This window comes from Mya arenaria, chromosome 12 (genome assembly GCF_026914265.1).
Source record: "Mya arenaria isolate MELC-2E11 chromosome 12, ASM2691426v1".
NCBI lineage: Eukaryota > Metazoa > Mollusca > Bivalvia > Myida > Myidae > Mya > Mya arenaria.
Window position 1 is genome coordinate 11809954 of NC_069133.1, and position 13913 is coordinate 11823866.

At 31.6% G+C, this 13913-nt stretch overlaps 1 protein-coding gene across 2 annotated transcripts in view; it reads right to left on the minus strand.

Annotated features, from left to right (window-relative positions):
* LOC128212462 (probable JmjC domain-containing histone demethylation protein 2C) overlaps nucleotides 1-13473 on the minus strand; it is a 73692-nt gene extending 60219 nt beyond the window's left edge. For both annotated transcript variants that reach the window (XM_052917934.1, XM_052917932.1), the window contains exons 1-2: nucleotides 13229-13473; nucleotides 7942-8094 (exon numbers count right to left, since the gene is read on the minus strand). In XM_052917934.1, the coding sequence (XP_052773894.1) occupies nucleotides 7942-8094; nucleotides 13229-13393 (318 nt within the window). In that variant the 5' untranslated portion in view covers nucleotides 13394-13473. The remainder of the gene's footprint in view (nucleotides 1-7941; nucleotides 8095-13228) is intronic.
* Nucleotides 13474-13913: the final 440 nt, after the last annotated feature.

Consider the following 13913-nt stretch of genomic DNA (forward strand, 5'->3'; position numbering starts at 1 on the left):
CTAAAGAAAATGTATGTAGTCTATTTACTATGACTTTCATTGTTCGTTGTTTACAAGTTTGTTTTATAGATGACCTTGAGGTTTATTATTTATTGTAAGAATAAAACTGTATGACAGTTTGCAGAAAAACATCACTTTGCATTATGACTATTCAAAAACATTATACTTAAGGATAATGCATCATTGCGCTATTCTACATTCAAATAAAACTTTGTAATTACTACTGAGCAAATTAATCATTACACAGACCACTCAGCAGTATATATGGCTACTTATTATAGTAACTAGGTCAATAAACTTATAATCTATATGTAGAAATGCTTTGAGATGCCCCCCATACTTGAGGGACTACTTTCTTTAGTAAACATTCTACTATACACAGCATATTTTTTCCTATCCCAGGTCCTTGTGGCCATTATCGACTATTAACAGTCAAGATAAGTTTTATATGAAATAACAAACACTGTAATAAAGTATTTACTACTTTAAAGGAACTGGTTCATGTTTTAAAGGGTCAGACATAAGCAGAATGCTTCTTACAATGAGAGAACTTCATAAAAAGTTTAATGAGAGCTAAAAAGTTACTGTAACAATTATTAAATAACAGGAAAGCTCTATTTGCCAAAAAGTATCAGTAATACTATTAGAAATGAACTATTTAAGTCTTGGATTCAACTCAAATGAAAACCAGCCAGTTATTATTTGGTGTTATATAAAAGTCAGTAAAATAGCTGAATAGTTTACAGAACTTGTTTCCAACATAAAATCTATGACTATACTGTAAACATGTGCCTGTAGGTAAGTTGTTTGATATTTTGATTAAGAAATTAGTTAATCATTATAAAATTCAAGTGCCTCATGATATCAATTGGTTAAGAAAATAGTTTACACTGAATAAATTTAAAGAAACCGTATACATATTGAGTACAATGTTTTTAAAACCTACAAAACAGCTCAAACAAATAGAAGTATAGAGTATCTCTGTCATACATGTACAATCACTGATATAACGAGATTCAATTCACAACTAAATGCTAAAAATATATGGGCTTTCGTGTCCTTTTGGTAATCAAACTAGAGGGACTTATGAATTTAATATAGGGAGTGAAAAAAATCACCTAAAAAGATTAAACTTAATTTAAATAGTTTTATATACCTTTAAAATTGTTTACCTTGTTTCCCTACAATCTTATTTATAATTATTTTGAAATAAAATTAATGCCTAAATGTGCAAATGCTTTCACGGCATGTTATGTCTGTTTGAGAGATTCATCAATTTAAACAATTTGATTGTGTTTTCCTCAAACCTCTGCCAACAACAAGAACAAGAGGACAAGGAGAATTATCAGAGCGACCACCAGCATCTGTGAGTGTTTGAACTACAGACACCCTGAGTAAATCAATCCAGCGGTCATTGACCAATACCTCATAAATATAGATTTATCTTAAATGTTTTGTAACATATGGAAATGGGAGTAGTGTTAAACCAGCTATCTAATAAAAATAAAGACAATAATGATTTTCACCATACAGTCCTTCTGTGTCATGAAAAGAGAAGTTGAACAGTCTAATACCGGTGTGTATAAATTTCCGCCTCCTATCAAAAAGAATGTGTACTCGAATTGAGCCGATTCAAACTTTGAAATTACTCTGAAATTGTTCCCAAACTTTTTGCAGCACCATTATATATCCATTTCAATTTAAATTTTATACAGGTACTGTAATGTTATTCATTAGAAGCAGTGTGTAATTAGATCTTGAAAAAAATAAAAAAATAATTAGGCATTAATAAAATAATAATCAGGCATAAAATGTTACTGTTTTTATGGGAAAACCTACATATCTGACATATGACCTTCAAATTGAACAAACAATGCCATCAATTATATGGAAATAAGAACCGGCAATTTCTGTTGGAAATGAAATAAGAGCATAATTAGTGAAAACACTTATATTTTTCATTCTTTAATTTTCTTGAAGAATCATTATGTGTCGAGGGTAAAAATTGGCTCCAACCAATTTGTAGAAACAAGTTACCGGTACATGTTCTTTAAGCTATTTAAAACTCTGTGCTAGCATTTATTTCTTAAAAATATACACATTTAAAAGCACATAAATTCAATTATTATCATTCTTTACAATGATAATGTAAGAACTATTCTCTTTAATCTTAACCAGTGCACTGCACATAAATATCGATAAAACTTACAGTAATTTAGTAAAAATAATCAAGAACAAAACCATAAGAACAAGCTGCTCCCTTTCTAGATTAATTATCACATAAACTGCACTAATGCACCCTTTCTATAAAAAAGAAATAACAAGAAAATTGCAACATCATTTTCCATCCCTGTACTCTGAGGTTAAACTACTATTTCAACATTGTAAAGGCACTTATTTTTATTCAAGCACTGTCACGATAAAACAGATTACGTACATTAAAAAAATGGGTTCAACTTTTAATGATCCATTCCCACTTATTAATATTGAGATCATATTTTTTTTACATTAAACATTACATGAAATCAACAAACATTATCACATACGTCACTTGCATAGAAGTTGCCAAACTAAATTTAATGGGTGTTTTGGGGCAGAATTTGATCCTTTTTGGGGGATTTTATAGGACTGACAGAATTTTATTTTAAGATCAAGTCATGGACAAACATCCCTAGTTATCTGTTTGGGGTCCTTCGAAAACTGATGGATACGATTTGAGGGCTTCTGGTAATTTTATTATAGGGTGGGGGGGGGGGGGGGGGGGGGGGAGTGGGTATGCACAGTTTGTTGGAGGCCCCTTGAAAGGAAATTAAGTCAGGGACACAAATTTTCTGTGTCAGGGATTTTTTTTATTATGTCTGTAATCTTAACAATGTTTGTCATTTATTATTATCATCATATCATACAAAGTAGGAGTCATACAAAGTAGGAGTGCTTTAATCGCAACTGTGACTGAATTGACAGGTAACCATTAATTTATCTCGGATCCATCTTTGGTTTGAACCTCTTTTGGCCAGACATTTTGCCCTGATAGACTTCAGTATCATTTTTATAACATAATTTTGCCCTACACTTTCAATTGATTGTAACCACAGACCTTATTATGGCACACAAAGTGGCAAAAATTATGACAATACAGGCCAATCAAAATATAGGTACAGCTGCATTTATAGCTTTTTTATAGCTTTCATAACAGTTGTTGTATTTGTTACTACAGCTGTAGCTATAAAATTCAGCTGTAGCTATTCATTAGCAACAACTTTTCATGATTCTTGTTGTGTTTTACTTAAAAGCCAGGGGATTCGTGAAAAGAAGTTTGGAAGTATTTCACTCACTAGAAATGGGCTAAAACTTCTACATCAGTCATCAAATTTAGACTTAAGGATGAACAATCCCGAATTCTTATATTATTGCTTGGAATAAAGATTTTTAACAAGCCCAGCTATAAAAAAATCAGAATTTGAGCAAGCCCGGAAGACATTTTACCAGTGCAGGGCTTGCGGGCTTGTGTTAATTTCGACCACCACTGCTACATGGTCCTTGGAAGTAAAGAAACATCCAACATTCTATATCTTCCGAAGGTAAAAGCTTCGAAGTTCAAACAATTAAAATCTGTTGTCAAAGTCTCATTTAAGTCTTTAAGAACTTTGATAAAAATTGTTTGAATACACTTTGTGTGTTGGCATCTTTTATTTCATATTTAATCAGGATAGTTGTACAAAAATGGAAATATATTTAGTGTCCAAGAGACTTGAACTTCAATTTTAAAACGAAAAAATTGGTGGCAAAGTAGTTATTACTTTTCAATTTCAAATTCTTATTTGGAAGCCCTGAGCTATAAAATAAAGCAAGACCTATACATGTATGAAGGTCAGCTGTAGCTATAGTTTGTGTCTTACAATTGTTATTGTCCACTTTTCAGCCACTTAGTACACGATATTACCTTTGTGTGATAATCTTCAAACTATCTTATAAAATGGACAAATTAAAGTCTTCCTTCTAAGGAAGGATTTTTCATACCATCATTAAAGATATTTTGCCTTGCCAGGGTTTAAACTCTAGCACAGGCCATCCTTGCATAAAATATATCAAACTTTTAAGAATCTTTTTTTACAGAAAATTTTATACAGTTACAGGCCTAGCGTTACTGACTCAGGCTTCAAAATAACTATGATTAATTAAACAGATTAGAATAAAGCCCTTGTCTAGCTATTTTTTTATTATTTTTCAGTAAAACATCTCAACACCACTTAAAGTGACATTGTTAAATGACTTCTTCGCAGTAGAATATTTCGTTGACGGTACAACTTTTATAACTGTGTTTCACCTTCAGATTCTTGAAATCAATGATTAAATCTTGTATCTATTTTTGTTTACAAAATTTCGGCAGTTCTGTATTCTTATCATCAGTTCTGTACAACTTTGAGAAGGCCCCCAGTTACCATAATTAGAAAGTAGTTCATGTTCAACATGGCAGATTTGTTTACACTATTGTCATAGGCCTTAGGCAGTTTTGGACAAAATGCTTGAAAATAGACATGTACTTGCAAAATATTTTTATTGCATTCGAATCAACACATATAACATGACAAAGGTGTTCCAGTCATAACCAAACGCAAGTATGCATAATTGATCTATCACACACAATTTAGCAGCAAACTGGTGCAGGCCTCTCTCATAGCAAGACTTCCATATATTCATGTCTTATTCAACACTTCATCATGTCCACCTTGGACTAGCCAATGAAAGGTATATAATAGTTAATGGACACAATTATTTGAATGCCATCTAAACTTTGAGTATTCAAAACAAAACATTACACTTTTGGTACTGATCATATCAGAAATCTACCTCACAAAAAGCAACTCAAGTATCTGTAAAAAAAAATAGTTTATTACTAACAGCGGCGATTCAGATTGCAGTAATGATTGTAGATGCAAGATTTGTCCATGAACTCACAAAATACCAAAAGGAAAACCATGTTTACAGCAAGAAAAACAGGTTGAGTAATGATGGCTGTATCTTGTACCTTGATGAATATAATCTCTCTTCAATATGATGAACACGGACAATGCAATATTGTTTCACAGTCAACACTGCCTTTCAAAAGCAAGGCAAACTTGAAAACTTATTGTAAATAAATGAATGATATTTGGATCAGTTTTTTAACATTTGAATATTGTTGCCGGAACAAAAAATAATATCAGCCATTCAATTTACATTTGTCAATATTAAGAAACTTCTGAATCAGTCTTTTTTCAAAACGGAGCTAACAATGGAATGTGCAAATCAATATATTAGAACATGAAAACCTCACAATACATTATAATGATACGGGATTGTACATAAATGTTTTTAATCTTAAACCTTAATGGAGCTAATTTTTTTATCAATCTGAAAATCAGTAAGAAAAAAACCCTGCAAAACAAGGTTAAAACTTTTTCTTTTTTTCTAATTTCAGTAATTAAAAATATATTGTCTTTTCAAAATAGTGTTTAAAGTAGCGAACATACATATTTTTACAATGTTTATGCATGCATTTTAAAATACTGGATTCATCCATGCGCTGGTCATGTTAAGATTTTGTTTGAATTTCAAAAGAAATTCATCCTTTTTTATTTGTTCATGAAAACCACCAAAAAAGAAAATTGGACAATCCCTTTTTCACAATAAAATTAACAAAATGTTGATTTGAATTGGTATCAAATGATGAAAAAAAATGATCAAGGACTTCCATTCAATTGTTATAAAACAGTCTTGTCATTGATGTACCATTTTTCAGTTTTGTTATGTAAGAATGATCTCCAAATTCCTTTGTAAATGAACAACAACATTGATTTATGATGATCAACTTTCAGATACAAATAAAAGGTTATTCCAATAAAAAGTATAACATAAATGCAGTATTAAGTTCGTTTGATTGTTAGAGACCAACAGTTCAATGAATAATTTAATTACTTCAACATTTTATTATATAGTATCTACTAAATGTACATGTTTATTTGTTTATCACCAGAACATCACACCCTAAAATTTCATTAACTCAGTGTTTATTATTTCTGTTTTAGCTTACAATAAGAAATCCAGTATATTCCACTAAAATTTAATTTTTATTAAGATTGACATGAAACATTAATTTAATGTCAAAATTTGAAACTAAAAAAAGGAGAGAACTGGTTCTGTCATGATGTCAAAGCAACCTAATACACATTGTTTTTTACCCTAAACAAGACATTTTGCTGCAACAAGTTAATTTGATTATTATGCTGAATATTGCATGATCCTAGTTTTTTGCACCTGCCATAAACATAATTTAATATGGGCTGTGTACAAGACTAAAGATATCACAGATATGATTTGCCTTTATTTCTCATTTATCAAAAGATTTTTATTGCAACTTCAAACTTTGTACAAAAGAAAATGAATGTAGACATAATTTGTTTATTTTACAGTCTGTTTGGTTTTGTGTTTGATATATTGTCGCTTGAACAATGTCATGTAGTCTAAAGATAATGAAAACATCAATTAATAAGATACAATAGAACAGGTAAACTGAACATTTGTGTACAGAAATTCAGTTCTGATTATAACCTACAAATCCACCAATGAAATTGCCTAGCAACATGCTTAATCATTAAAAATTGAATTTGAACACATGATATGACATTTTGGTTCCCCACCTGCCTAAAACATGTTATAATCTAAGTCAGGCCTAAAAAAAAATACATTTGGTTCGGGTTACCCGACCCTACCTACGGAATAGGCGCCGACCCTAACATTTTTATAGTCAGTTTGAAAAAAAAAAAAATGAAAAAATAAAAAAAAAAAAAAAAAAAAAAAAAAAATTAAAAAAAAACCTTTTTTTTTTTGCTTTTCAATATGTAGTTTAAAACCTTAATTGCTTATATAGAAGATAACTTTAACACCATTCTTCAATGATGAAAATGACATTCTTATATAAAGCCTAATAAAAAATAAAAAAAAATAAAAAAAAAAGCCTACCTACCCTACCTATTTTTGAAAAGGATGTAACCCTAACCAAACAATTTTTTTTTTAGGCCTCAGTATGTTATGTGTATTGACTAAAACAGGATTGCTCCCCTCACTGGCTTTGCACTCCATAGTATTCATGAAGATTTTATATAACATATTCTATTTATTATATGGCATCCTGGTTCGGTTACTTGGTATAAAATAGAACATGTAAAATCTTCATGAAAGCAGGATGGTGTGAGAGAGCCCTTCATTGAACATTATGAGTTTATACTGTTTGACATAGATATTAACATGTTTTCTGCAGGTGGGTAACCAAATTATGATGACATGACTGTTGTTTAGCTGCAATAAATAATTAGGCATGGGACTTATTGGAGGCTGATATGCAATTTGCTATAACGTAATAATTAGTATTCTCATTATATGTGTAATAGTTACACATGTACATGAAAGCTTTAGCAACAAAGTTGAATTCAAATATTTGTGTCATAATTATGTATCAATGTGAAAGTTGAGTAAATGACCGTGCATAACTACTTGAGATTTTCTTACTCTAGTTTGAGAAAGTGACCCTGGTAGGAATTAAACCCTTGACCTATTGGATGAGGCTGACACCTATTTATACCATTACACCATTTTACTCTGCCTATATGTTAAAGTTCATTTTGGCGATCTACGGAAAATGGAGCGAGCACAGGGGGGCTGCAGGCCGTAAAAGCTTCAGTTAATAGGGTAAATCCTTGATTGTCATTGGCCCAAAAATATGTGCAAACACGAAATATAAATAGATTTTATAAACTACAGTTTACATTCATGTGTGGGTTTAATATTAGACTAAAGAAGGTACCAACACCTTCAATATATTTCTGGCATTGACCCCAAAAGTGTATCTTGTGAGTACATGAACTGTGCCCCATGACGTGTGAATCTAAGCTCTCTACTTACCAGTCCCGGCCAGGAGATGGACTGCCGAGGTCTATCCGGGTCGGGCCTCTCTGCCCAGACCAGCGTGTGCTCTACCAGAAAGAGCTGGAAGATATCGTGCACACGAACCCACTCACGGCGTGACCAGTCTATGTCATCAAACTCAATCAGAACCTGTAAGAATGAAAATGTAATGTATTTAAAATGAATTAGTTTACGACCAGTCATCAGAATTGAAATTTGGGTCAACATGAGGCGCAAATCCTTACATTACAACCCTAGTTTATGCATACAAGTCATGTACAGTAAATTGTATTATCTAAATTTTAAGCATCTATGCCTGAAAGCAGGCATGTGCTGAATTCAACCATAGCTGATATAATTATGCACTTTTCTGAAGTTAATGATACAAACATTTCAGATTACAGAAAAGTAGCCATCTCCTTATCAACTGATCTTTAAACACTTTGCAACATGCACATTCTGAAATTGTCAAGGAAGATAGTCTGACTCCACAAAGTTCTTATCAGCATAATTATACACTGACAGAAGTCTCATCAAACATGACTTAATGCTCTTCAAAGAAAATAATTAACAAAGAAGTGTTCTTATTATTTTTTTTATAGAATAAACTAAAGTGTTCATGAAAGATGTCTTACCCACCAGCCAAGGCTGGTAAAAATTGAACTTGGTAAAAAAATGCCAAAAAGACAAAGAACAAAAAGTATTGAAGACGAGTTTTCAGTCTGGTAAAATTTGTTTCTGTTTCCCCAATGTCTGACACCTTACAGACTAAAGATTTGAAGTTTCTACACGTTTTACAATTTCAAGAAAATATAAATGACTATTTTGTATTTTCATAAGAATGAGCAGTTTAATCTTATGTAACAGACTTGTATATGTATAAAAAAAAATATTAGGAGAAATTGTTCTCTATTTGTTTTCAAATCACAGTACTATCGATCAATCTTGGTGGACTACAAACATAAGATCAATAGCCTCTATTCAATATTTATAAGCTTTGGAAATAACCATGGGACATACTTTTATACTTCTACATCATAACATTCAGTTTGCGACTTCGGTCATAAATATACGCTTGTCATAAATTATGAGATTATGACAATTCCTATGTGCAGCAAAATGATGATTTTTTACATGCAATAATTGTATAAATACGTACAGCGCAAATTATGTTTCAAAATTGTACCATGGGTTTTGTTTTTAAACAAAACTACTAGATTATACTACATACAGCTTAAGTTTACATCACATAACACAGTTGCAAATCACGCCCATACAGTTGTTTTTCTCAAGTGTTTACTGGCCTTATTATATAATTCATAACACTAGAAATCTTAGCCACAGAAAAAAAGCTTTGGTTCACATTACAGTATATGCCTTCATTGTAACGTTTTACTGTGATGCATGCAAATATTTATATTCACTTCAAAGTGTAAGAATTGTTATCCTAAAAGAATCTAGTTTTTTAATGACATAGCTGAACACACCAATATAATAAAACAAATAATAGGTCAGCTAGAAATAGTACTACTTATAAATACATGTTATACCGTGACCAGGAGTCATATCCATTTAGCTTATTAGTGAAAAGTTTCAGCTTAATGAAATGTTCAATTTTTTAACAACAATATTTTAAATACGCTCTATTTCTTATCCAATTTATTCATATATATGCCTTTATTATTATGAACATTTACTGGCTTAATTTCTTATTTTTTTGTAAAAGCATTGTTAGTTATCAAGAGGCACTCTTACTCCAAAATAAGATTTACCACAATTAATAATATTGTTGTAATATTCCAGAAAGGATGAATAAATGTCGAAAACAATGGTTCTTATGAAGGATACCGAGTTTAATTTGCAAGAAATGAGCATAAAAACACAGTATTTCTACCTTATGGGACTAAAGAAGACAACAGTAAATCTTAGCATTCACCAATCTAAATATTTTCGTGCTTTCTGCTATTAAATACATGGTTACAATCTTGTTATCAGTAATTAATATTTCCCATATATGCATTATTTAATAAGTAGTAAAAGGTTTAGCAGTCAAAATTTATGTTTGTTATACATTTGTGTGTATTAATTCCGAATAAGAGTGTCACTTTAACATTCAAGCATATTTCAAGCAGTTGAACAGTTTTACTTTAAAAGATTCTTCATCAATATGGCCCAAGAATAGGACTCACAAGAAAATCAAAATACACAATAAACACATAGTTATATTACACATAATCATTTATTCTAAATGGATGGGCAAATCTGCTTGTAACCTCAACACTTGACTCTTGTTAACAACGGGAAACTTAGTGTAGTGAGCGAATTTGATACTGATTTTTTTAATTATGAATTCAGGGAAACTGTTAAACATTTACACAACCACAGACAAACCTCAGATGTTTTCTTAGCAACTAATGGATTCACTAAACAGGTACAGGACTCTGGGGTTTAAGCCAGGTTTTAAAAAGACAGGGTGCTGCAAAGGGGGGACAGGGTGCTTTAATAGGGCGAAAAGGATACATTGGATCAAGCTGTGAAGATATTGAACATTATGAATTTGACAGAAAAAGATGGTAAGAATAGCGTCTAACAAAGTAACATAAGATTTCAAATGCCAAATATGTAAAGCTTGCATGTATTTATAATAATCTTTATAAGCATTTAATTCAATGAGTATGAAGGCAGTAGAGTACTAGTGAGTACAGATGCTAGTTTCCATGAGGGAAGATGAGTGCTACCACAAAATGACATGGTGAAGCACCTTTTATTTTTTTAACTCTAGCTAAAACCCTAGTGGAACAGAATATCATGAACAACATTAATTAATGAACAAAGTGATCATGGAAAATATATTTAAAAGAGTAGTAATGTAACATAATTGTACAATAATTGCTGAAAATATTCTTGTGTACATGAAGATTTAGCCATTTGTTGATAACATGTGAAATACAATTTCTCTGTACATGACAACGACCTATTTGCCAGAGGGTACTGACCTATTTTTATATTCATCAACCCAATAGACACATGTATAATTTATGACCTCTGGATTGGTACTGGACAGATCTAACATACATGTATATACTGTACAATGTGCACTAAACAGGTACAGCAATGTGAATTACAATAACAAAATGTACAACAGCTCTTAATGCTTATTTACAGCTAATATGCCCCTGGCAAGTTACATTATATTTCACACACAGAACAAAGCTTGGGGTTTATATGAAGGAGATCATCCTACAATATATATATATATATATATATATATATACAACTATTGAATCACTCTTTAGAAACCGGTTCATATTAATTAAATGAACTCAAAATGGCAACTGACAGAAGGCTGGAAGTCATTAAAAATTTAGTTTTCAATATTATTATTCCATATGCCAAAACATACCAAGTTCTTTCCCAAAATGTAAAATAAAAACACAGCAACAACCCTAAAAAGGAATAATTGGGCTGAAAAATGATTTTTGCAAGAAATGTGTTGGTGCGGAAGAAATGTTTAATTCAGAGAAATCATTTGTGCAATTTAAGAGTCATTCAGACTCTCAATTTTTAAATTTTATTTTTCAGTAGAGGTGTCTGAATACAAAGGTCATGGGCAAAATCAATTGGATATAAGAGCACCGGTAGCTTTTCTATAAAGAAAGTCAGTGTTATTTACAATTGTATTCTGCCTGGTGGTTGTTTGGCTTTTAATCCAGGATTCATTGACTTCAAAAAGGATTCTGGTAGTCTTTTGGCAGTCAAGACTCTCCTTTAACATTGTTCTCTTACTTCTTGCCTTAGTTGTTCGTCTCATGTAACCCCACCAAGCCCCTAGTTGTAACCCCACCCTCCATTTCTTAATTGACAAAAAATCAGCTTTGATGAAAAGTGGTGGAAGAGAATCAGAGAAACTGTGCAGAATTTAAAACATGCACCACACGAGTGACAGCTGATCCCTCTAAAAAAATGACTGTCTGAAAATGTTGATATCTTATAACATACACATTATAGTGTTTTGTTTTGTACTCATACTGGTAGAACTCTCTCTACAAAAAAACCTGTATGATCACCATTGGTCAGTGAACGAGGTTATAACAGTAATAAATACATATATAACATAATATATATATATACAGTATATAAATATGATTACATTACAAATGGATATAGAATATATATTAATTAATATCACCAGTGATAACACTGACCTATAAACCATGGTCTGGAAACTGCCCATATCCGTGGTACAATAAGAAGTAATAATTTACCCCAAAGCACTAGCACGGGCTAGTCAAGAAATGGAAATGGAAAATTCCACCAGTTCTTCAATCGAAAATAATCGGCGATCTCTGTTTATTTCCAGCAGCTCTTCTACATTTAGCACCGACACGAGTGTCCATGTTGTGAGGAATTAATCTGCTGTTGTTTTTTATCATTATGAACTAATTTTACTTGATTAAAATAAGAAATATTAAAATAAGTAACATATTTGATGGAAGAACTCCATTATTTTACATTAAATAATAATATGGATATAATAAATGCTCGATATTATTGTGAAACCAAAATTATTCTGCCACGCTCATCGGCGCAGAAGTTCGTCAAAATCACTTTTCATTCAACATATTCAAAATTAATGTGGCCCTTGATGTGGTGTGGAAATGCATACATGCCTGTCACAACTTGTGATCTATATGACATTTTCAGTCTATGAAATAACTATAAAAGATAAGTCACAACATCTTGAGGGAGGGAATTACATCAGATGACCGGTCCGAGACGAGCAGTTTTATTTTCAGTCCGGAAGAGGCAGAATAAAATTTGTCACAATGCTCTATTTAATACTGTTTGAAAAACTACATCCAATTGAGTTTCTTCCAGCCTGAATTATATGTAAACTTTGTTTTAATTAATTATAAAATAATCAATTGGGGCCCTATTAGAATATTAATTTTATGAATTTTCACCTGTATTTGATTCTGAACGACTGCAAATTAAAAATAATGTATTTCGCAGACATGACATTATGTGCATTAAATGGTTGATGAATGCACTTTTCCCTATAGAAACCTCTTTCTTCTGCTCTACAATATAGTTTTGTTATAAATCCGATGAATTTTAAGTATGTCATAAAATCATAAAAAAGTTATGAGAAACTTGCTCTAGATAAGTAGACAAACTTTTCACAGGAATATATTTCCTGGTGATAAAGGACGTATTCTACATAATACAATAAATAACTTGAAATTTAATGCAAATTTACTTAATTTCTGCACGAAATACTTACTGATAACTCTAAACTGGTCGTGTCTCGGATCGAAACAGCCCTCACAACACCGGACCGCCATTCCCACTCGGAGATTTTCTGGATTTTCAATTTTTGTGGGCTCCGAACTGATATGAAACGTTTTCCAACTAATTCTTCACGATAACGGCACGCCATTTCACACATTACGTATCCATTATATGCATTATAATTCCAAATAACAGACTTTTCAAAGAAAATTTATCCTTCGGAATGTCTACTCACAAGATTACGCTGCGCAATGATACAAATACACATTTCACATCTAGAAGGTCATTGGGTCAACATACGCCATTAAGAAATAGTACCAAAACATTTTGGATGTATTTAGATTTTTGTTGCAATAAAAATGAAAAACATGTTCGAAACAATGATAAACCAACTTATATATTGATGACATTAAACAGATCACTAAAGTATTCGCTTAAGTTTCTGACCACCGTGCAATGATAACCTACATTTGCGATACACATCTCCTTGCGTATGGCCGATTGCACTAAAATCGTTTAAACCAAAAAATAGTTGGAAAATGTTAGATTATTTTATGGATTACAAAAATAACTTATTACCTCTGTTTTACAATTGAAAGCACATGGGAATGGACAGATTAAAAACAAAGTTTTGGACAATTTCCCAAACCCTATTTGTGACACATGCGATGTGGGGG